At 41.5% G+C, this 22,010-nt stretch overlaps 1 protein-coding gene across 1 annotated transcript in view; it reads left to right on the top strand.

The window, feature by feature from the left end:
• The window catches only part of LOC138296500 (poly [ADP-ribose] polymerase tankyrase-1), a 734,848-nt gene that overhangs the window by 94,526 nt on the left and 618,312 nt on the right, over nucleotides 1–22,010 (top strand). The window contains exon 4 of the mRNA XM_069235671.1: nucleotides 14,076–14,170. Coding sequence (XP_069091772.1) covers nucleotides 14,076–14,170 — 95 coding nt within the window. The remainder of the gene's footprint in view (nucleotides 1–14,075; nucleotides 14,171–22,010) is intronic.

Below are 22,010 nucleotides of genomic sequence, written 5' to 3'. Positions count from 1 at the left end.
CATACTATAACTCCCTACATTCCCCAGAGATCACTTAGATCCTCATCCGCTTCCTTGATCAATACACTTCAGTTTATCAAAGCAAGATGGGGAGGCAGGTCTTTTGCTTTCAAGGCGGATCTATGGAATCCCTTGCCACTGGAGCTTCGATTAGAGAACTCAGAACTTCAGTTTCATAAAAAGCTCAAGACTTTTCTCTTTCCTTTATAGTTTGTCAGCTATGTCTGTTAATGGTCCTCCATTAGCGCTGGGAAGCCTCCGGGTAGCCATGCGCTCTACAAATCTCTGTAATCTAATCGTGAATTGTGTAAAAAAAAAAAAAAAATACGAACGGGCAAGGTGTTGCAATGCTGAATGCTAGGCTTGCACAATACCAAAACTGCCTGGTCTTGAGTCCACCTCATGCTCTTTCTTCTACTGACCCACACTTCTTGACTGTTTATCTCCCTCTTACTGGTATTTTTTTTATTTTTTATCCTGGCTATCCACTGTTTTCTCATCTTTCTTTTCCTTCTCCTTGCTCCATTTTCTGCTGTTCTTTTCTTCTGAGTCAGTCTGATGATGAAAAATAAATCCTAGTTTCCAAAAATTTGCTTCATTGCACACCACCTGTACACAATGAGCAGTGGTTTCATTAGTCCAGAATTTTACGTAATTCTTATGTGCAAATGGCTATGATAATCTGCCCTCTCAGTTTAAAACAGGTTGCTCTCTAATCTTACATTTATCCACAAGAATCTTGAACATACCAATCCTTTTGGCGAGACAGGTGTTTCACTTTCTGAAGTCCATCTTATTAATAAGTGTAGGAAAGTTTGAGTGTATAAACCCTATTATCAAAGCTTCATCATATAATCATCCATGGCTGTCCATCTTGTATTCGGTTTAAAGTTGGGGTGCCGGATTTACAAACCTTTGACGTCAAGTATGCATTTTATTGGTCATAGCACTAGGAATCCCTAGATTACTTGCATCAGTTCAGTTCTGCAAAGTATGGGCACCGATTTGTTATCAGGCCCTAACTCTGATGTTGGATGCAGAACAGAGTTAGCTACATTTTGCCCTATTTCACGCTATGCGATCAATAAGGCACAGACTCAATTGTAGTACTATTATAGACTGGGGCAAAAGTGCTATCCAGGGTCTCAAATATATTCCTAAAAACAAAGACAACAACAAAGAGGTTGCTAGTTTGCTCCACTTCACCATGCAGATGCTGACTGTATACTCTTCAAAACACTAATGGCATTAATTTACTTTAGACTGAACTGGACTTGCCCTGAGGTCAGTGCCTGTTTTATGTTGGTAGTCCACATGGCTGCTAAAGTTTGCAGTTGGAAGTTTCTGAAATTAACCACAATTTCCCAAACTCATAGATACCCTTAGCAAGAGGGTGTTTTTCTGTCCAAATTTGTCCCTTGTATTATTGAATGCTCTGTGCCTTCTGGCTCACTACACAGACTGGCTTTGGTGCATGGCAAGCAAGATTTTGCCCACTCTGTGCAATTGTGTATTTATACCCTTCAGGGAAAGGGTGCATGATAGCAAGGACATAGTTTACTACATCTTGCAGGCTGAACTGCACACCAAAGATTGTGTTGGCTGTGTCAATATTGGGAGTCTCATGAACACCAGCGTTGTGGTTCAGCGTCATGTCTGGATGCCATCCACTAAGTTGGAGGGGGTGCTACTCCAGGCAAAGATAGACAGGACTCATCTTAGATGTCAATGTTCTGAGCCACCTTCCTTGGGAAAGTCAATTTAAAAAAAATAATGACTGTGGCCAAGGTCTTCTCTACCTTGGTTCCTGAAGTTTGGATGATTATTGCAGAAATCCAGGACATGTATTTTCATGTGCCAGTCCTACAGTCCCACTGACACTTTGTCTGGTTCATGGTTTGGATGGAGCACTAATTCATTGTTCTGCCCTCTGGCCTGATCCCAGCCCTCCTGGTGTTCATAAAGATGATGTTGGTCTTTGCTGCCATTGTTTAGACATCTGGGATACATGTATTCTATATGTCGATAACTGACTGCTGAACTTGGGGTTACCTCAGTCAGCTGCAAACCACCTACAGAAGGCAATAACCTTTGAATCTCTGGTTTCTCCATCAACATGCAAAAGTTGCAGCTCTAGCCGGTACAGAGGATTTTCTTTATAGGTGCCATTCTAGGCACTGTGGCTGTGAGAGCTTTTCCACTGCTGCAATTACCTCCGGACATTCACAGTATGATTCTGACGTTTCTTTTCTTTTGTTTGTCTTCCACCCTAGGTGGTACTGAGGCTTCTCGGTTTTCTTACCTTGCACTTCCAGCTGGTTCCTCATGTCTTCTGGTGGTATATGTGGGCCCTGCAGCGGAACCTCTACCTCTGGTGGGTGCTACATTTGGTGTCCCTATTCAACAGCATCCGATTTTTGAATGAGACAGGCTGAGACTTTCATTGTTAGGTTACTGATGCCACTCTGGTGTGCGATAAAGCATTTTATCTACCCATGTGGAGTTCATAGTGATGAAGATCGAAATGTGTGGACCTTGGGTGTCACCTGGAAGAAGAGGTGACCAGAGTATTCTGATCTTGGATGGAATAGTGACAACACATCAACCATTTGGAGATGTGCTTGATCTCTCTAGCCTCAAGGTCTTTCTGTTGTCAATCAAGGCCAGGTCTGTCCAAGCTCTGGCTGCCAACAAAACAAGTTTTTTGGTGTAGGGATCTTGTGCGATGTGCCTTTAGGTTATGAGGCTGTGACTGGACCCTAGCAGGATATCTCTTACCGTCAGTCACCTGGGTGTGTTTCTTCAACCTCAAGGAAGACTAACTCAACATGCATCATCTTGTCTGACTGCAAGTGATGTCGGTACCCAGAGGTAAAGGCATCTTTACCCAGTTGGGAGTGTGTTTAATAGTTCTTTTCACTACTGCTGAGAATGCACAGTGTCAAGCTTTTTCCTCTCTAGGGTTACCTCCTCAAGGCACTCTGGTAGATGTGTTCTGCCTTTAGAGGGTCTCTGGCCTTACTCATTGCTTTCCCTCTGTCTCTGATTCTCCAAAGCTCTGAAGGTCAGGAAGGACCGTGTGCTGGTCATCCTGATAACCACAGATTGGGCTAGGAGAGTGATGATCTGTTCAGCCGGTATGTTTGTCCTCTATTTCGACTGCTTTATGGGAAGATCTGCTGTCCCAACAACAGTTCTGCATCCAAACCTCCACAATCAACACCTACATACATTTGAAAATGAGTGGAGCTGGCAGAGTTATTTTTACTCGCCATCTGAGGTGGTAGATGTGCTTTTGGGTGCTCGGCGCCCATCCAAATGGTCCATCTGTTTTTTTGCCCATTGGGATAAGCGTGTGGCCTGTGTTGAAGGCAGGCAGCTCAACCCAATTCAGGCTAATCTATCTGATTGTCTTTTATTCATATTATCCCTGGTCTGACAGGGATTTTTTTAAGTTAAGTTGTTTCTCCATTGGAAGAACAAGTTATGTTGGTATCAGCCTTTCTGGTTGATACTCTATCTAACCCGAGATTCATCCTCTCCTGCCCTCCTCCCTGTTCTGTTCTGTGATCATCTGAAGGGGTCATAAGGTCCAAGTTAATTGTTTGACACTTATTTTGTCAATCGCTGTGCATCTTGAGGTGGGAATGGTTTTTGGAGCAGATGTGTGGCACAAATCAGTTTTATCACTTCCAGAATTGCGATAAAGCCACAGTGGTATCTGAAGGCACCATCAACCATGCCTGCAAGAGCTATTGCAGCCTAAGTTTCTGGATCCAGTCTGGTTGCTGAAGAAAGTCAAAAGGAGGGTAAACTGTTAGACAAAATATACAACAAAAAAGACCATTACTGAATGTAAGCAACTTGGTTGTGAGGCTATATTCTTTCCAGTATTGTACTTGAGTTTTGTAATTTGCTGTGGGTTCTTTTGGTTTCTGGACCTTTCAGTTTGACTTGAACACAGGCCCCCCTTGTATCTGACTTAGGGTGGTACTCCACTTAACTGAATTAATCTTTTCTAAAGATCCCCAAAAAGATATTTGACATCTAAGAAAAACATGCTTTTTTAAATTTGTGTGCATTGTTTTTGGACTGCTGAATTTCCAGTTAAGATTACCAGGCATTGTAACTGTCTTTCTTGCTACTAAGCTTGAAGATGATTGGGTGAAATTGTGAGGCTTTATGTCTTGGTGTGTATAGTGACCCTGTCTGCTCCATATTAGGTGTGAACATGACACCATGCTGCTATGGCCAGAATTGTCTTATGATCAAAGCTACCATCTGCTATTCTTTATCTTGCCTGGTCAGACTTTCACACTCAGATACTTTTGATGGTAGCCCCCTTTGCTGACACCCCTAGTTTGATTAAGTAGTCTGTGTATCCAGTAGTGGTGTTTCTCTGACCTTTTTATATTGTCTTTGATGTGAGGGAGTCCACTCCTCTGCACAGTTAACAAATCATTCATCATTTAATATACTGCTTTTCAAGTGTTTTTCAGGCAGTTTCCTTTGCTAAAGCAGTTTTTAAGCATAGCTGGTTTGTATGGGCACTTCCTGATTGAGTCTTCCTAGTTAATAGACTTATTAATGGCGGGGCCTGAAAATAATTGTAATGACAGTCTCATGCCATCTCTGCCTTGGCATCTACAACTATTTGCTGACATATGTTTTACTTATCAAAGAGTTAATTTAAGTGCTTCATTCACATTGGCATTTGGGTGAGTTATTCCTTTTCTGTCTAATATAGCCTGCTTTATCTGGACATAAATAACAGCAAACCCTAGTCTGTGTCAAACCCCAGTATGTGCTGCCTTCAAATGGGAGGCGTTACACTGGCTGAAACAGACCTTCAGGTTACCTTGGATCAAGCAAATGCCTTTATGAAGAATGTTTTTAAGATGTAGCCAGAGGATGCAAGTCTTGGTCAAGTTACTTATATAGAAAGCTTGATTAATTTGTTTGTGCTTTGTTAGGATATTCTTTTAATTTCCATCACAGATGTGTTTCTAATCAACTAGAAAATAGATAAAAAGGACTTGTGGCCACCTTCCTCCTCAAAGAATCCGCACCGGAGTAAAACAATCCTCCATCTACTTCCTAAAAGACTTTTATAGAGGAGGAATATCAATGACCTGTTAGGGTGACAAGGGAAGGAACTTAGTAACTTCTCAAAAGAAAGCATTTGGTAAACACCCTCCTCCGCATGATCCTGGGATCACATTGCAGGAGCTGATGCTATATGACATTAAATTAGTTAGGAGACCTTGTCACTTGTCCATGGTGGTTATTCAAGATCATTGTTGGGACTGGAATTTTCTCTGCATGGTAAATGGGTGTGGTCTCCTGTCCTTAGTGCCTGACTGCATGTGAAACTAGCATCCGCCTTTTATTTTAGCCTGATGTCAAGCCTACGTTTTTTATTGTAATGAGTAGACCAAGACCCGCCCATCGAATTGGAGCGGGTGCACCATTCAAGCCCTCATAGAAGGCAGTGAACTACTATCCATGACCTGGGTACATCAAGTGAAGTGATGGTGGCAGCATTCCATGTTTTATGAATCAATTTTATTACCAGATGTGTCTGTCTGGGAGAGGATGATCTACTGACACTGCTTATGTAAAGTTACACAAATGTACGGAATGCTGAACCTTTTTCCGCTATCCAGTATGCATATTGTATGCGTGCCTTTTCAGTGCATGTGTACCTCTGTATGGTAAGAAGACTGTGTATGTGTGTGAGTCAGAGTACTTGGGGCAGTGCAATTCTCCTTGAGGGGGGTGGGGGTGCTGTTTCATCACTGTACAAGATGATGATGTTGGCTTCCCCTGGCAGTGGAGGTGGTATTGTATGCTTTCCTCTGGTAGGAGGTTGGAGAGACAGACACTGGAATGCAGATGGTGGCAACGGGGCTACCTTCAGAATTTCAACAAGGGCCTTTCTAGCTAAAGGCTTATGATAAGTTATTTATAAGCACATTGGTAGATGGTAGGAGCGTGAGGTGGAACTACAGTTTCTTCTATGTGAGGATGTTTCTAGGCAGGATCTGCTATATTAGTCGGTTTACGATTTCTGCTGTCAGGGAGGCTGATGACAGCCAGGTGCACAGAGATCATACTTTGTTGTGCCCTTGTTTTGGATGCTCCTTCTTGGAGCCAGCCCCAGTGGTACCTACAGTGAAAATAGTCACTTTGCACAGAGACTGTGTTTGGAGTGCAGCCTGAAAATCACCTTTGAAAGAGAGCTTACCGAAACTGGTACTGAAGGCTTTCAGTAGATCCACATCCTCTGTATTGGAACTATTTATAAAAGTGGAATCCAACCCTCCCCACTTTGTTCCAGTCCAAGTTCTTCTTGACCTACAAGGGTAATGCTGGAGACAAATCTCAAACAGGTGCTGATTAACCAGTGCAAGTGTCTGCTGGACAGCCAGTCTCAGGGTGAAGGAGTCATAACCTGATGCCACTCTTTCTGCTAGAGCTGCTTAGGGGTCTGCCTGAATTGCCTAGAAGCACACCTGCTTGCTGAGAGTGAGATGGTGTATGTCTGGTCCGCAGTAGGAGAGACTGTCCAGGGGGAGAAGCACAGCATGTTCCTATTATGAGGAGTCCCTAGAGAAAGTTCATCTTGTCCAGAGCGCAAAGCCAGGAGTAACCAGGGTGGTGAATTGGTCACTAACCCTAAATTTGTGCAGTTGCGATCTAAGCTGCATTTAAGACTGTACCTGAAGAACTGCTTGTGTTACCCTGCAGATTGCTACGGGCTGAGATGTGGATGCTGCTTCTAAGAAAGGAGCGCCATGGCTAAACCATAAGCTCTAATTGTCCCAGAGGCTGAACTGCCAGAGGACACCATTGCAGGAAGATTGGCCCAGAGGCCAACCCAGTATGTGACCTTGACCGATCAGTAGAACCACCACTGCCGATATAAGGTGTAGTGGCACAGGCCAGCTTCACTGATTACCTCCTAGACTGTAATCCCAACCAAGGCTTCTTGTACCTTTTTGGAGGTTTGTGGTTCTTGTGCTCCTCATCTCACACTAAATCTAATTTCAAATTAATTTAAAGTTTGTTTACTTGAAGAAACCATTCTCAACACACTGCCTGCACCTGAGAAGGACCTTTTGCCACAAGGCTATGAAGAACCGGGAAAGGCAGGCTCACCTCTCCCAGCGGTGGAGGGGACACCCTAGGCCTTCAGGGTCTCTTACCAGCAAAGAACACAACAGGCGGAGTCACGACTGATGAGGAAGAGAAAAGTTTTATTAGCAAAACAGATAATAGCTCGAGCTGAGCACAGTGTCCCAGGACAGTCTGAATGACTTTCCTACGGAGGCTGGCTGCTTCATTCTGCAGCGTACAATCTTATATAGTTAAGCTGCCCCCCTTCAGCAAGGAAGCCACCCCTCCATATCTGGCGAACACAAAAGCTTCAAACAGTTCTCCTTTTAACCCGAGAGCATCCTGCTGACGTACATACATTTGATTAGTCTTTCCTGCTTGTACTCCCACTGTCTCGGGAGTATCCTGCTAATACACAGCAAAGTGACAGTTCATTTGTCAAATGTCAGTCTTATCACAGTTGGTTTGATAATTTACGAGGATATCTCTTGCAGGAGGCCCCTGGAATGCGGTGGGAAGAGGTACAGTTCTGTTCGTGCATAATGATAAGAAGGATACAGCTGTGGCTCGGTATCCTGAAAGTCAGCTTGGTTAGATAAGTGAAGAGGCCCAGAGAAGGAAATGGTTTTAGACAAAAACTGAGTTCACAGGGAAGTCAACTTACACAGTTTAAATGAAGAGTCAGCTTTGTCGAGCACATGGCAATATTAATGGAATACGCAGAAATAAAGTCTGAGGCAAATACATCTCGGATTATTATTTAACAGCTAGAGCTCATCATCTTCTGCCTTGCTGGCTGAAATACTACTTACTTTATACTCGCAAAATCTTTTTGTCAAGAAGTGGTAGGGAAACATAAAAAGTTGCGCAAATCTCTGTCGAATCATTAAGCTATCTGTACTTGTTCCTAATTAAGAACCAGAGAAGTAGGGGTGTAGTGCCACACAGTGTCTTCTTTCAGGATTTTCTTGTTAATATTATTCACACAGCCCCTGATGGAAGAATGATTTTTCCTATTTTGTGCTTGTTAGCTTTCTGTTGCAACATAGTTTTCAATCCTCTATATCTTTCATTAATTGTAAAATATTTGCCTCTGCTTTGATTAAAGTACTGTCCTTCTTTTATTAAAAAAATAAATACTGCCCTGGAGATTACGTTATTGTCCCTGTTGGGTTACTGTTGAGTTCAGAGCTGTTCCCTCCCCTTGCAGTAGCTTCTTGAGAAGCCTACAACTGCTCGCTGGTGCTACCTTCAGTCAAGTGCGAGTGCTGAAAGGGTTGTATTTAGCCCAGTTTGCAGAGCCATAGTATGATGGACACCACTGTCTTCAAACTCACCTGATGTGATCTTTGCTCTTCCTGATTATGTACCTCCAGTACCTTTGACATATTTGTACATTCATGCATCTGAGTGCACATTTTTTAAATTTTAAAAAGTGTGCTACATTTAGTATTGATTACACTTGTGCAACATATGTTTGCTTTATTATGAGTTGCAAGTGCATCAGTTATCTATCTAAAGTATGTGTGGTTTATAATATGTGATAGAATTTAGTGAAGGTGCCACAGAATTAATATACCAGTTCTTGTATTTTACATCATTCACCACAGAGTCTTCCTTTTCAAAATTATCAGAAAAGAGTATTTAAGCTCAGTATAGACCTTTATTAGGTGGAGGGGAATCTTCAGTTTCCCGGGAGATTGGTTTCTGCAATGAAGGCCACCAGCTCCTCTTGCTAAGAGGGTCCTTATCGACTCATGAATTACCTAATTGAGGCAAAGAGGGACCTTTTTCAATTATGAAAACCATCTAAACAGCAAGCCTTTTGTTCAGCTAAGGGGTGCAGGCTAGAGTCTACCTAAAGACTACTTTTGGTGTCGTAACACCTTAGGTAGGGGCTAGAAGGGAATGCTTGTTCACCAAAGACTGGTACCATTGTTCAGTGCAGTGAATTTCTGTAAAACCGTCAGTGTTGCAATTATTTTTAATGTTTCTTATTAATCGCTTTCATTGCCTGTGTTGTGTTCGTTTTTATAGTTACCTCTATACATATTATATGCATTGGATTAGGAGATTAATTTGTGTAGTCTTTGACATATATGGTGTGGATTTGTCATGTATGTTTATCCATGGTGAAAGGAGTTTTGGAACTCCATAACAAAGCAACTATTCCTGTAGTCACACACGACTGATCGATGACCAGAACTCACTAACCTCATGTCATGCGTATGTGGGTCGAGGGTTACGGTCAACCAGCTTTCCTGTCTCTAGTTATGTTGGATTTCTGTCTGAGCTTTGGCCAGAGGGTGTAGGGTTTTTAAAAACTGGGATGTATTTTTCAAAGGTGCAAAGTTGTGCCCCAGTAGTGCCTGTTGGCTCAGTGGCCCCCGGAATGGGGACAGACTGTCATTGTTCTAGTGTGCAAGAAATCTGTTATCTCACACTAGTAGGTCGGCAGCTTATCTGGTTGCTGTGATGCTTGAATCGATGACCCAACTTCAAGAAGTTTAGCAGGCATGAATTTTTAGTTTCATCACTTTACAGGCACTGAAGGAAGCATCACAAATCTGCTGGTTCCACCACCAGGAAGAAAAAAGTGACTATTTTATGTGAGTCCTGATAGAACTAAATCTGTCAATTTCGCACCAAAATAAATTAACACTTTCACGCGAATATTTGTAACTTTATTGACTAAACTGGGTTTGACGTCCTTAGATCCCCGGTATGTAAGGGAATTGGCACATTCTCCAGACCATTGAAGATTACATTTTTATTCTGCAGTCTTATTCACTATGGCTAGAGCCAGTAAGAGAATAACATAACAGTTCCTTTTTTTGAGAAGTTAGCAGTCATTGACTTTGAAAATTCACAATTTTTATACTCCATTAAAATCTAATGTTTGCAACTATTACTTTTATACTTCAATTAGTAAGTTCACATTTGTGTATGGCAGTCTTTTCGTCATATGCTTTTGTTGTTGCCACAACCTTACAGGTCTTTGCACTGAATACAGTGGACGCAGTCGTTTCAGTATTAAATTTGTGTTTGAAAGTATCTGATCTATTGCTGTCAACTTAATGTAATCAAGAAATTAATCTAGAGATTTTGAAGTTCTAAATCATTGCCAAGCATAGAAGTTTGGCTGTGACGTATACACCTACTTTGTGTAGGATAAGCCTGAAGGATTAATGAGTACATTTGAACGTGTTACAGTAACTTGTATGCATGAGCTGGATAGTGGTATAATCTATCCTTTAGGGGGGACGCACATTTTAGCCTTCATTTAATCCATTTTACTACTAAAAATTAGGTGTTGATTGTTGTTTTTCTTCTTCAAAGCGTATTTAGCTATAGTAGTATTTTTAAAACCTTATTCTCTTTTACGTGAAACATTACTTTGTTTACTATTAGATACTGTTTCATAGTGACCGTAAGTACCTTGCATTCATAACAATAAATCAAGTGGCTTAATGTGCTTTGAAGTGGGCATGTTCTTGTTCTGAATCGACTCTTTTATGGGTCTGTTGCTGGTAACTTGAGTTCTGATTCTGCTATAGTAATGCACTAGATCTACTTAAAAATATCAATTTTCCTTAAAGGACCGTTAGCTCTTAAAAGCCTTCATACTTGTTTTAGTAATTAACAGTGTAATGTATGAATTGTGTTTGCATGTGGACTGTGGTTACAATTGGTTCTATTACGTGTCTGGATAATTTGTTTCAACATAGTACCAGCTTTTGCCTCCTGCAGGTAATGCTGATATAGTAAAATTATTGAGCAATTTATAAAGGTGTAATGTATTTTCAACAGAGCCCAAAAACTTGTATTAGTAATCTTTCCAGGTGTAAACTAACTAGTTATGGGTAGTACAGTGGCCAGCAGTGAACCAAATATTTTTGTAAGAAGATTAAATTTAAAGATTTGCTACAACTTTAGTTTACTTTTTCTAACCGTTTAAGGGGCAAGGAACTTTAGCTGTACCCTTACAAAAGTTTGAGTTGGGTCTGGAACGCTTGGGAAAAGGGGCAACATGCACGAGGTATACCGGAGGGGAAGAACAGGTTCAGTGAGGTAGGCGGCTGCCTCATCCACTTCACAGGTGTTTCTGAGAACCAGTCAATTTTTGGTACTGTCCTTAAAATGGACAACTGAACATACTTTTATCAACATTTCCGTTAATGTTGATGTTTGTTAACATTTCTTGGTGGATAGCATTTGCTTAGTTTTATTTTATACAGGAATAGTGTAAGAAAGTAACACTGAACATATTTATTTTTACATTTTAAGCCCCCCCCCCCTTTCAATTCAGTTACACAGTGCCAACATCTACTACAAAAACATTAAAACACTTAAACCTTTTTTTATTCTTGGGATAAGTGACCCATTACAGTGTTTCTTTAAAACAAATTGTAGAAAAGTAAGTTATGTCATTTTATTAGTGGGGGGGATTGCTCTAACCTTGAATACCTAGCCACAGAATGTTTTAAGACCACTGTACTAGCCACACCTTCAAGCTCATAATTAAATGCATATGCCCTCCCCTTTTCTATCGTTAAGAGAATGAGCCACACTACAGGTTTTCAGTGTATCTAAATGCTAGAGTTTGAAGCAACGCCTGATATTCCATGGAAGACTTTAAAAAAGCTTGTTTTACTCTGTCTTCTCAAACAAACTTTTAAAACAGCAATGCATATCCCAGTGTGATGATGTCTTAAGATTTTAGACTTTTTCATTTTTTAAAAATGCTAATCAGCCGTTTCCTAATTGGTGGGGGTTGGAAGAGAGGGTGGTTTGGAAGGGGGGGGGGGGGGGGAGGAGGGACGGAATGAAAAATGCTTTTTTTAAGTTGAGCTTGCTAGACAGCACAAGGCATCTGGTTGCAAAATACCTATTGTGAGCTTGCCAGTAACATACAGGGACTTACAACCCACACTTTGCAAACAATTGGTTGTCTTTATGGTTACTCGCTTTGCTTGTTTCTTGTCTGATAACTTTCCATGTACCACCTTTTCCTTCTTGTGCTTTTCCCTCCTGTGAATCATGGTCTCTTTACCATCTGACTGGCTGCCTTCCATCCTTCCACTGCTTGCTTTTAATGTTGTTTTTTTTGCTTAAGTGCACCACAAGAGTGCCCGTGTTTTCCATTATCTACCTGTGTGCTTCCCTTAAATGTCCCTTCGCCATATTCACTGTGTTGTCAGTTTTGTGTGCTTATGCTCTGTTTTGAGCCTCTCCTTCTGCCCCTCATGCTCTGTTCTTTACTCTCCAACTGTTCCCCCCCGAACCTCAGATATTGTTCTCTCCTTAATGTAATGCTGTTTCCCTCCTCAGCTGTACCTGCTCTCCCATTCACTCCCCTTCCCCCTGGAATCCTTTAGTGAAAAATGCACATTTGCTGCAATAATCTGCCATCTTGGATTGTTAAATAACTAATTAAAGCAAATGGCAGTTGCCATTTCGCTGGCATGGGCAGGTATTCTGACGTATGCACGCACATGTCATTATGCACATGTGCAGCAGTCATTGCACCCATTTTTAAAAGTTATTTGGGATGTTTCACAGCGCCGAAGGGGACAAAGCTTGACACTATAAAGCATCTCCATGAGGCATTGGAAAAGCCAATAGGTACCACAGACCAATTGGCTTTGTCAGTTTTCTTTAATTTTACAGTCCTACTGTATCATCATTAATCTAACAAGTTAAATTGCAAAAAGTATTAGAGGTTCCTTAAATTCAAGCCCATCTTCTAATCTTGGTAACCTCCAATAGCTAGTGCAAGATGATTAGACTGATTTATACCCTCTTTGACATGATCTTGGTGCTCATTATTTATAGAATATACGGCTTGAATTCTGTATGTTCATTTATTTTTCCCTAAAGTCTACATTCCCAAATGGTCCCTAGCAGTCAAACCTTCAGCAAGTAAGGGCCCCCATCTTTGAAAAAAGGCACTCGTGAGGATAGTGCATAGTCTGGGTGTGTATCTTTCACTATACCCTTCAAACGTGAGTGAGGCGCCCACCTTTTGAGTTTACAATCTGAGGTGAACTCCTCATTGTATTCGTTATTTATTTGGATCTGTTTTTGTTATTTGTGTAGATGAGGTTTTTTTTTTTTTTGTTTTTGTTTTAGGCGCTAGCACAAATATTAGTTGATGCATTTCAGTGCTTTGTCAGAACACAGAAAGTTGATTCGCTCAACATGGAACAAACACTAGTTTGTGTTATGCAATATTAGGGTGTGCACAGGTTTGCAGCCTTGGCCTAACATTTGGTGTACAGAGTAGGAATGTTTGAAAGTCCTGTCCTTTTATGAGTTGTTCCCTTGGGTGCAAATGCTTTGAAGATCGCTTAATAAATTTTGATCTAATAGGCGTGTGAAATTTTTCCTATATCCATGAGAAAACTACTTTTAATGTGCTAAAAATGGCCTTTGATTAATCATGGTACTATTGAATGGAAACATGAAGATATGAACTTATAGTATTGCACTCCTGCATATTCTTAATTACTTGCATGTTCTAGCAGACTCAATACACTTTTTTTATGCATTGTGTTGTCTGGTAAATGCTATCACACATGTAACATGACCTTAAGTAGAAGTGACATTGTGCCTGCATATTTAGTTGAAGTTAACATGGTAAAAAATAAATTCATTCTTAGGTTGTTAGTAGTGTCCTTCTGTCACTAATGTTTTTAAGTGTTTTTGTTATTTTGTAAAAACCTAAGAAAACAGCAAAAAAAAAAAAAAACATGATGGATTATGTCAATTTTAATATTACATTTCCCATGGTTCCTTTTAGACCAGTTTCTGTGTTCTGTCTGTCCTGCTCTCTCTGCTTCTGTACACATGACATAGCTGCACGTTGAGGATAACCACATACTGTTTTTCTATATTTTTTAACATTGTTAAAAATAAGTAAGTATTCTACAGTGATACTCTGCTCTTTATTGCAGTCCACTCCTTTGCATCTAGCCGCAGGGTACAACCGGGTCCGCATAGTGCAGCTCCTGCTTCAGCACGGTGCCGATGTGCATGCTAAAGACAAGGGGTAAGCAAGATTTGATAAGATAATATGCAGCCACGGTTGATGTTCTATGAGTCTTAGTATGTGGGTTGAAATGTGGATGTTAGATTATTTATTGGAGTGTAAAACCAACATGAATGCTTTTCCCTTAGGTGATCTGATTTCAATTTGCTGCAATAGAGAATGCTATGAAAGCGATTGTGTTTTTGTGCAGCTGTGTAATCAGCAGCTATTCATGGTTGCGGTGTTATTTTATCAGAGGAGTAAGCATTTTAAAACTTTTAAATAGTTTTTACTGGTTTTACTTGGCCCATCATTGCATCTTGTGGTTAAATGAGGGCTCTCTCTGTCTCGCAGAATGAAGGAGACCGCAGCAGAGGATTGCAGATATTGAACGCTGGCATCCTAAAACGAGTGTAGCTACCAGCATCATCTTGAAAGATGATGCTAATTAGAAGTAGGTACACTACAACACATTGGCTTTAAGGTCACTGCCAAAAAGAATATTTCACTAGGATTTAAATAATGTATCAACCAGGTACACTCTGTCCTTTTGAGGGATTTAATCCAGAAACTGATGCTGTCAAAGGCCCATATGAGTCTTTGGAGAGGAGCCTTGTCAGAAAGCAGACTACTTGTGTTGGGTCCAGCAGCTTCTGCAGGAAACCTAACTGAAAACAAAGACCAAAATAAAACACAAGCATTAGTTTTGTGAGGTGTTTTTATTTTCTCTTTCTGTTTCTCTGGAAATTATATTCAGTTTCTCGCTATTGGGAGACGGTGCACATAATTAGATCTTGACATCCGATGAATGTAAGCCCTATATATTTTGCCCCCTGTCCTGTTGAGCAAACTACTGCAGACAAAGCCTGCCTGCTTGCCCACGATTTAACATTGGATCTGTACAGATCGAACTGGAAAAGGTCAACTGTAGTAGTAGTGAAACGGATTGAAGTCCCATTTGATGAAGCAATTCATCACGTATCTCCAAATTGTATTATGTTAAATGATTTTTATATTGTTTAGATTTCACACTTAAACATTTCACATTAAATATTAGCATATCCCTTAAACTGAACATGCAGTTTTATACCGTTTACGCAGATCTGTAGACCAGACTTGAGAGTCTCAAGATGAACTCCACCGCTTGTGACCTATGCGTTATACCTGGTGTGCATGCTGCTAATGCTGATATCTTACTTCATAATAGTGAACAAGCTCATATTTTATCACCATCAACTTTGGTTAAACATGCCCACCAACATTATTGCTCTTTTCCAGCCTTTCATTGTATAGTCTCTTGTCACATCCCCTCTCCAACCATTAAAGACCAAAGTTAGTTTTGTTAGAACTCATTGTGACTGCTGATGTTGTGTAGTTGAAATGCAAGGCCTTCTGTTCCAGGCAGTCAGTGTTGAAAGTCACAGGCCCCAGTTACTTTTATTCCCCCAGGGAGCAATCGAGATTGTGCCCAAGGCGGAGCACAGAATGTGCTTTTACTCCCTAACCCCAAGAAGAATGGGTATTTTCCACTAGTTTTAAACCCCAGATTACTTAACTGGTTCCTCAGCAAGTTGTTAAAGATGCTGAGCCTTGCATGAGTTTCCCTAAACGTGAGTCAAGAGGAATAGATGTTGTTGCTGGACTAGCCAGATGGGTACTTCAGTGCACCAGTCCTGCAGTCCCACAGGAAATATCAGTGTCATTTTGTGGTGGGGGTAAGACCACTTCCAGGTTACCATCCTGACTTTTGGCCATACATCAGCCCTCCGGTCTTTGCAAAGGCCACGTCAGTTGTAGCGGCCCAAAATTTCAGTTTGGGCATAAATGTATTCTTGTACCTTAACAACTGTCTGATGAAGGCGTGCTAACCTTAGCTGCAGAAACTGTATTACTCACCCTGATGTTTTCCATCAAGGAGTCCAAGTCTTACGGGCAAGGTAGAGGAGAGAGTACACCCCAAAAGTGTATTTTGTTCTTTTTTTATTTTTTTATTGGGGTCTGGATCTGTAGAGCCATCGCAGATTCACAAGCGGGCTGCTCAGAGGGCCGCAAATCTTCTCCAAACCACCACCACCCCCCTCCCCCTCAGAGACCCCTCCATCAGTTCAATGGGGTCAGGTTACCTCCACCCTGACCCCTTTTATCAGTTTTCACGTATTTGTCCTGCCAAGAACCATGTCCGAAAGACCAAATGGCAGATGCACCTTTTCTGTCAGGTTGTCGCTAGCCAATCAAGGCATTGCTTTCGGTGTGTGGATCTAGATATACATAGATCTTTTTTCTTTAATAACTCGAACTACTGAACACATATACACCAAAGAGATCTTTCTGGACCAAGATCTAGTGTTCTGACAAGTTTGGTTTAATTCTGTTAAGCACTTCGGCTGTAGCAGTGTCTGAAATCCCTATGGGAAATTGCATGGGGAACACCTGTTTTGGGCCCCTCTGACAAATAACTCCAGACAGCAGCTGGCTGTGGCAAACTAGTTTTGAAAATTTTGTGAAGATTCGTCAAAGTTATTAGGAAAACAAAACCACTTTTCCTATGTAAACTAGGTCCTAAATAAAACTACCTACTGGCGACCTCCTGTAGGTTTTACATATATTTCGTGTGTGTGTGTGTGTGTGTGTGTGTGTGTGTGTGTGTGCATGTATATATATTTGTGTGCATATATTCACTGAAGAAAAAAACCTAAAGTTACAAGGACGTCCTAGATTGACTCAGATTTTACACACACAAAACCATAGCAGTTATCAGACCTAACTATGCCCATGTAATGCAGTGCTTATGAACTCGGAAATTGCCTCACTGATGACGACATTGACTTCACTCATGACATCTCAGATTACATCACTCATGACATAATCCAGCAAAGTAAACTTCAATATACTTCATAAAAATGGCATTTACGTTTAAAAAAAAAATGAGAAGACAGAGGTTAGAAATGTACACCACGGAGCTTATTGTGAGCTTATGAACTGCTACACTCCCTTACCACCTAAGAGACACCTAAGATCACCTAAGAGTTCAGTGGGTAGTCCTGTCTCTTCAGAACTACTACTTTATATACTAACGACCAAAGTAGAATGTCTAACCTTATAGGCTACTTTATTGAAAACCACAACAGTGCCATTTGTGAGCCTGAAAAGAGGTTTAAGTACTAATGTCAATTTACACAAACCACTACAACATATGATTAGTACAGCAGTCTTAGCGAACACAACGCTATGTCACAAACCACTAGTAAAATTATTCTTCATCCTAGAAGAGAAAGGTGTTAGCAGAGATGTCAGTCTGTTGTAAATGTCTGCTATATTGAGCCATCACCCTAGAGAATGGTTTTAGTGAACAGATGAATTTATTGCAATCTATTACTACAGTCATTCATCAAAAAAGATAGAAGTCTAAGGTGACTGGTCAATATGTTATAAAACAAAACAATACTGAGCCTCACTGTAGAGTCAATGAACAGTTTAGACTATCTCACAGCACTACCATACACATACGTCAGAGGGGGACATGTCAATGCAGTGGCTAGTTCACTGATAGTTCACCTGCTTAAAAAACTGAATTCTAGATCAGTGACATCTGTTAGAAATAGTATCACTAATTACTAGTGCAAAAAGAATAGTAACTTAATGTATGTAGTAGCTTAGTATATATCTTTAAGTCTTGGAACCTTTTACTAAACACATTCACTGGATGATGTCATCAGTGATGTCACTAGTGATGTCATTTGAGATGTCATCAGTTTTGTCATCGGTGATGGCACTGACAATGCCATTTTGTGATGTGATATATGAGGTCCCAAGCAGTGCATTGCAGGGGCGAAAAATTATAGTTAGCTCAGATAACTATAACTGCTGCATTTCTGTGGTTTTGTGTGTGTAAAATGAGCCTAATGATGGCGTCCCTGAAAAGTTTTATTTCTTTTTCCCAGTGAATTTTTAAGGCTTTTAAAAAAATATATATATATATATTTCCTAACTCTAACAGCACTGTAACCTTTTAAATATAAATTGTGCAACAATTTCACCCATTCATTCAGTTCTGTAATATACATTTTCACAACTGTATAAATACATTTTATTAATACACTTGTTCATATTAAACATTTTAAAGGTAACAATTAACAAAATGTCAGATAACTTAGGTAAACTTTATATAGATACCAAACAGCACCTCTTTCTCTTTTTTTTGTATTGATTTTATGGATCCACGAATCTGCTGCAATTCCTGGAACACACCCAAACATCAACTTCTCATTGGATACATTGTGTCCACCCATCCACATTGCAAACTATACCCTAAATCACTTATTTGGGTTTCACATCTCTCTGGAGACAGACTCAGGACCATCCCTAGATTCTTATTTTGAAGCAAAGCAAGAAAAACTGAGTTTTAAAGTTAAAATAACTTCTGTTGAAAGACAAATATAAAAAGACTTTCCACCTACAAAGAATTCCTCCGTTTGAAAATATTTCTCCATCCCTTCTGGAGAAAAGCAAATTTTTTCTATAATGTGTCCAATGCAATATATGAAGCAAAACAGTGTCAAGAGGTATGCTGAAGAATTTTTCACCTGGCACATCCTCTATTTTGAAACACCTGAAAACCATACATAGGACATACCACAACATGAGAGAGAGAAGGTGGTGCATCATCATCAGCAACTGAACCCTCTGTTGGGATCCTTAACTCTTGACTAGATGGTTACTACCCTGTTGTTTCACCAAAACTGGACAAGATCGTCACTCATTATAACAAATGCCATATGTCAGTTGCAGTAAAAATGCCATCTATTGGCCAGTTATGGATGCTGTCACCAAGCATAATTCTTACTTTTTTCACCTTAGTGTACCATCTTCCAGTTCTCTTTAAACACAAGTAGATATCTGAAAAGGAAATATACAGTGCATGTACTTTACATTAAATACTGTTACTTTACATACTATAAGCGAGTAGCTACATAAGTGCTTATGTCAGTATGCAAGTGGCTGTGTGAGTGTTAGTATGGTTGTAATAATGGGTACATGAGTGGCTGTACTGGTGATGTCTGGGTGTGAGTGGTTTTGTGGATATGTGAGTATCAGTGCCTCTCTGGGTGTGCTAGTGACGGTATGGGTGTCTAAATGGTTATGCAAGTGACTGTATGGATTGGTAACAGGCTGTGTTAATGGGTGTTTGACTGTGTGAAACTGGCTCTGTTATTGGTGGATACATTAATTCTGTGTGGGTGTGTGAGTGGATGTGTAAGTGCCTCTTTTGCTGTCTGACTGTGTGAGTGGCTGTATGGTTTTGTAAATAGGTATGCGAGTAGCTGTATAGGTGGATGACAGGGTGTATGACTAGATGTGGAGGTATGTTAGTGCGTGTGTAACTGACTGAGTGCTTGGTACATGAATGGCTATATAGGTGTATGAGAAGGTGTGGCAGTGCCTGTATGGGTGTGTGAATGACTATATAAGCAGACGAATAGGTGATTAAGTGGGTTTGTGAATTGTTTTTAGGGTTGAGCCAGTGAGAGCATGTGCTCGTACATGCTTCTCTCTTATGAGACACTGTTGTTACTAAAAGGGCTTGCAGCCACTTTTCGCTTACCATTTGTTGGTTTGCACGGTGCTCTTCTTTACAGCCTTGTGATTTGTCACTGCAGGCCTCACATTTCCGTCATTCTGTGTGAAGCAGGGACCAAGCACTGATTGATTCAACTCAGTGAGTGCACGTCCACTGCTCCCTACTTGATTGAGGTACTATTTTGTTCTTTTTAACTTTTAGTGCAATGCAAACAGAAGGCTTGTGACTGTCAAAAACGTGCCTAGCAGAGCAAACATAACTGGGAAGATGTATTTTCTTCAATTAACCTTCTTTTATTTTGCCAAGCCTTCTTTTCTTACGTTGACTCATATTTTCTTTTGATTTTGCTCGTGGGTGCTGTTCTCAAAAGATTAGGATTATCTTGTTCTAAATATTGTTAGTTACATTGTTTATTTACTATGTGTGATTTCTGAATTGGTGCATTAATGCATAATTGTGCACTATACCCCAATCCACCCTCTACAATCTGCCCTACTCAATCCAGTCCACACCACTCCAGTCCAAACCTCTCACCCCAATCCAGTCTGCTCCAATCCTGCCAACCCACCCCACTCCAATTTGCCTTACTCAAATCTGCCCCACTCCACACCAATCTGCCCTGCTCCAGTCTAAAACAGTCTGCCGACTCCAGTCCCTCCCACTTCAATCGGTCCTGCACCAGTCCAAAACAATCTTCCCCACTCCAATCCATCCCACTCCAGTCTGCCTCATTCCAGTCTAAAACAATCTGCCCCACTCCAATTTGCTCCACCCCAATTCAGAACACTCATCCTCACTCCAATCTATCCCACTCCAATCCAAAACAATCTGTCCCACTCCAGTCTTCCCCCACTCCAAACCAAAACAATCTGCCCCACTCCGCTCTGCCCCACTCCGCTCTGCCCCACTCCGCTACACCTCAGTCTGCTCCACTTCAAACTTCACCACTCCGCTCTGCCCCACTCCGCCACACCTCAGTCTGCTCCACTTCAAACTTCACCACTCCGCCACACCTCAGTCTGCTCCACTTCAAACTTCACCACTCCGCCACACCTCAGTCTGCTCCACTTCAAACTTCACCACTCCGCTCTGCCCCACTCCGCCACACCTCAGTCTGCTCCACTTCAAACTTCACCACTCCGCTCTGCCCCACTCCGCCACACCTCAGTCTGCTCCACTTCAAACTTCACCACTCCGCTCTGCCCCACTCCGCCACACCTCAGTCTGCTCCACTTCAAACTTCACCACTCCGCTCTGCCCCACTCCGCCACACCTCAGTCTGCTCCACTTCAAACTTCACCACTCCGCTCTGCCCCACTCCGCCACACCTCAGTCTGCTCCACTTCAAACTTCCCCACTCCGCTCTGCCCCACTCCGCCACACCTCAGTCTGCTCCACTTCAAACTTCCCCACTCCGCTCTGCCCCACTCCGCCACACCTCAGTCTGCTCCACTTCAAACTTCCCCACTCCGCCACACCTCAGTCTGCTCCACTTCAAACTTCCCCACTCCAATCCAAAACAGTCTGCCCCACTCAAAAAAATCTGCCCACTCTAATCCGCTCACCTCCAATCTTCCCCATTCCAGTTCAAAAGAATCTGCCACATCCAGTCCACCCAATCCATTCCGTCCCACTGTAGTCCTCCTCACTCCAGTCCAGAACAGTCTGCCCCACTCCAATCCACCTCACTTCAATCTGCCATACTCCAGTTTGCCCTACTCCAGTCCGCACCACTCAATCTGCCACACTACAGTTCAAAACAGTCTGCCCACCCCAACCTAGAACAATCGTCCCCACTCCAATCCAGAACAATCTCCCCACTCTAGTCTTCCCCATTCCAATCCCAAACAATTTGCCCCATACAATCTAAAACAATCTTCCCCACTCCAATCCAAACCACCTCACACCAGCTGACCCACTCATCCCAATTCACACCACTCCAATCTACACCACTCTAAACAATTCCACCTAACACCAATCCGATCAAACTCAATCCAATCTACCCTACCTCAGTCCAATACACCCCACCCCAGTCCACCCCAATCCACTCCAATCCAAAACAATCTGTCCCACTCCAGTGCAAAATAATCTGACCCACTCCATTTCTTCAAAACAATCTGCCCTACTCCATTGCTGCAAAACAATCTGCCCCACTCCAGTGCAAAACCATTTGCCCCAATCCAACCTAGCCCACTCCAACCCAAAACAATCTGCACCACTCCAATCCAAAGCACTCTTCCACACTTCAATGTGCCAGCTACAATCCAAAGCAAACTGCCATAC

Source organism: Pleurodeles waltl, chromosome 1_2 (assembly GCF_031143425.1).
Source record: "Pleurodeles waltl isolate 20211129_DDA chromosome 1_2, aPleWal1.hap1.20221129, whole genome shotgun sequence".
Classification (NCBI taxonomy): domain Eukaryota; kingdom Metazoa; phylum Chordata; class Amphibia; order Caudata; family Salamandridae; genus Pleurodeles; species Pleurodeles waltl.
This window is presented reverse-complemented; position numbering and strand designations above follow the sequence as displayed.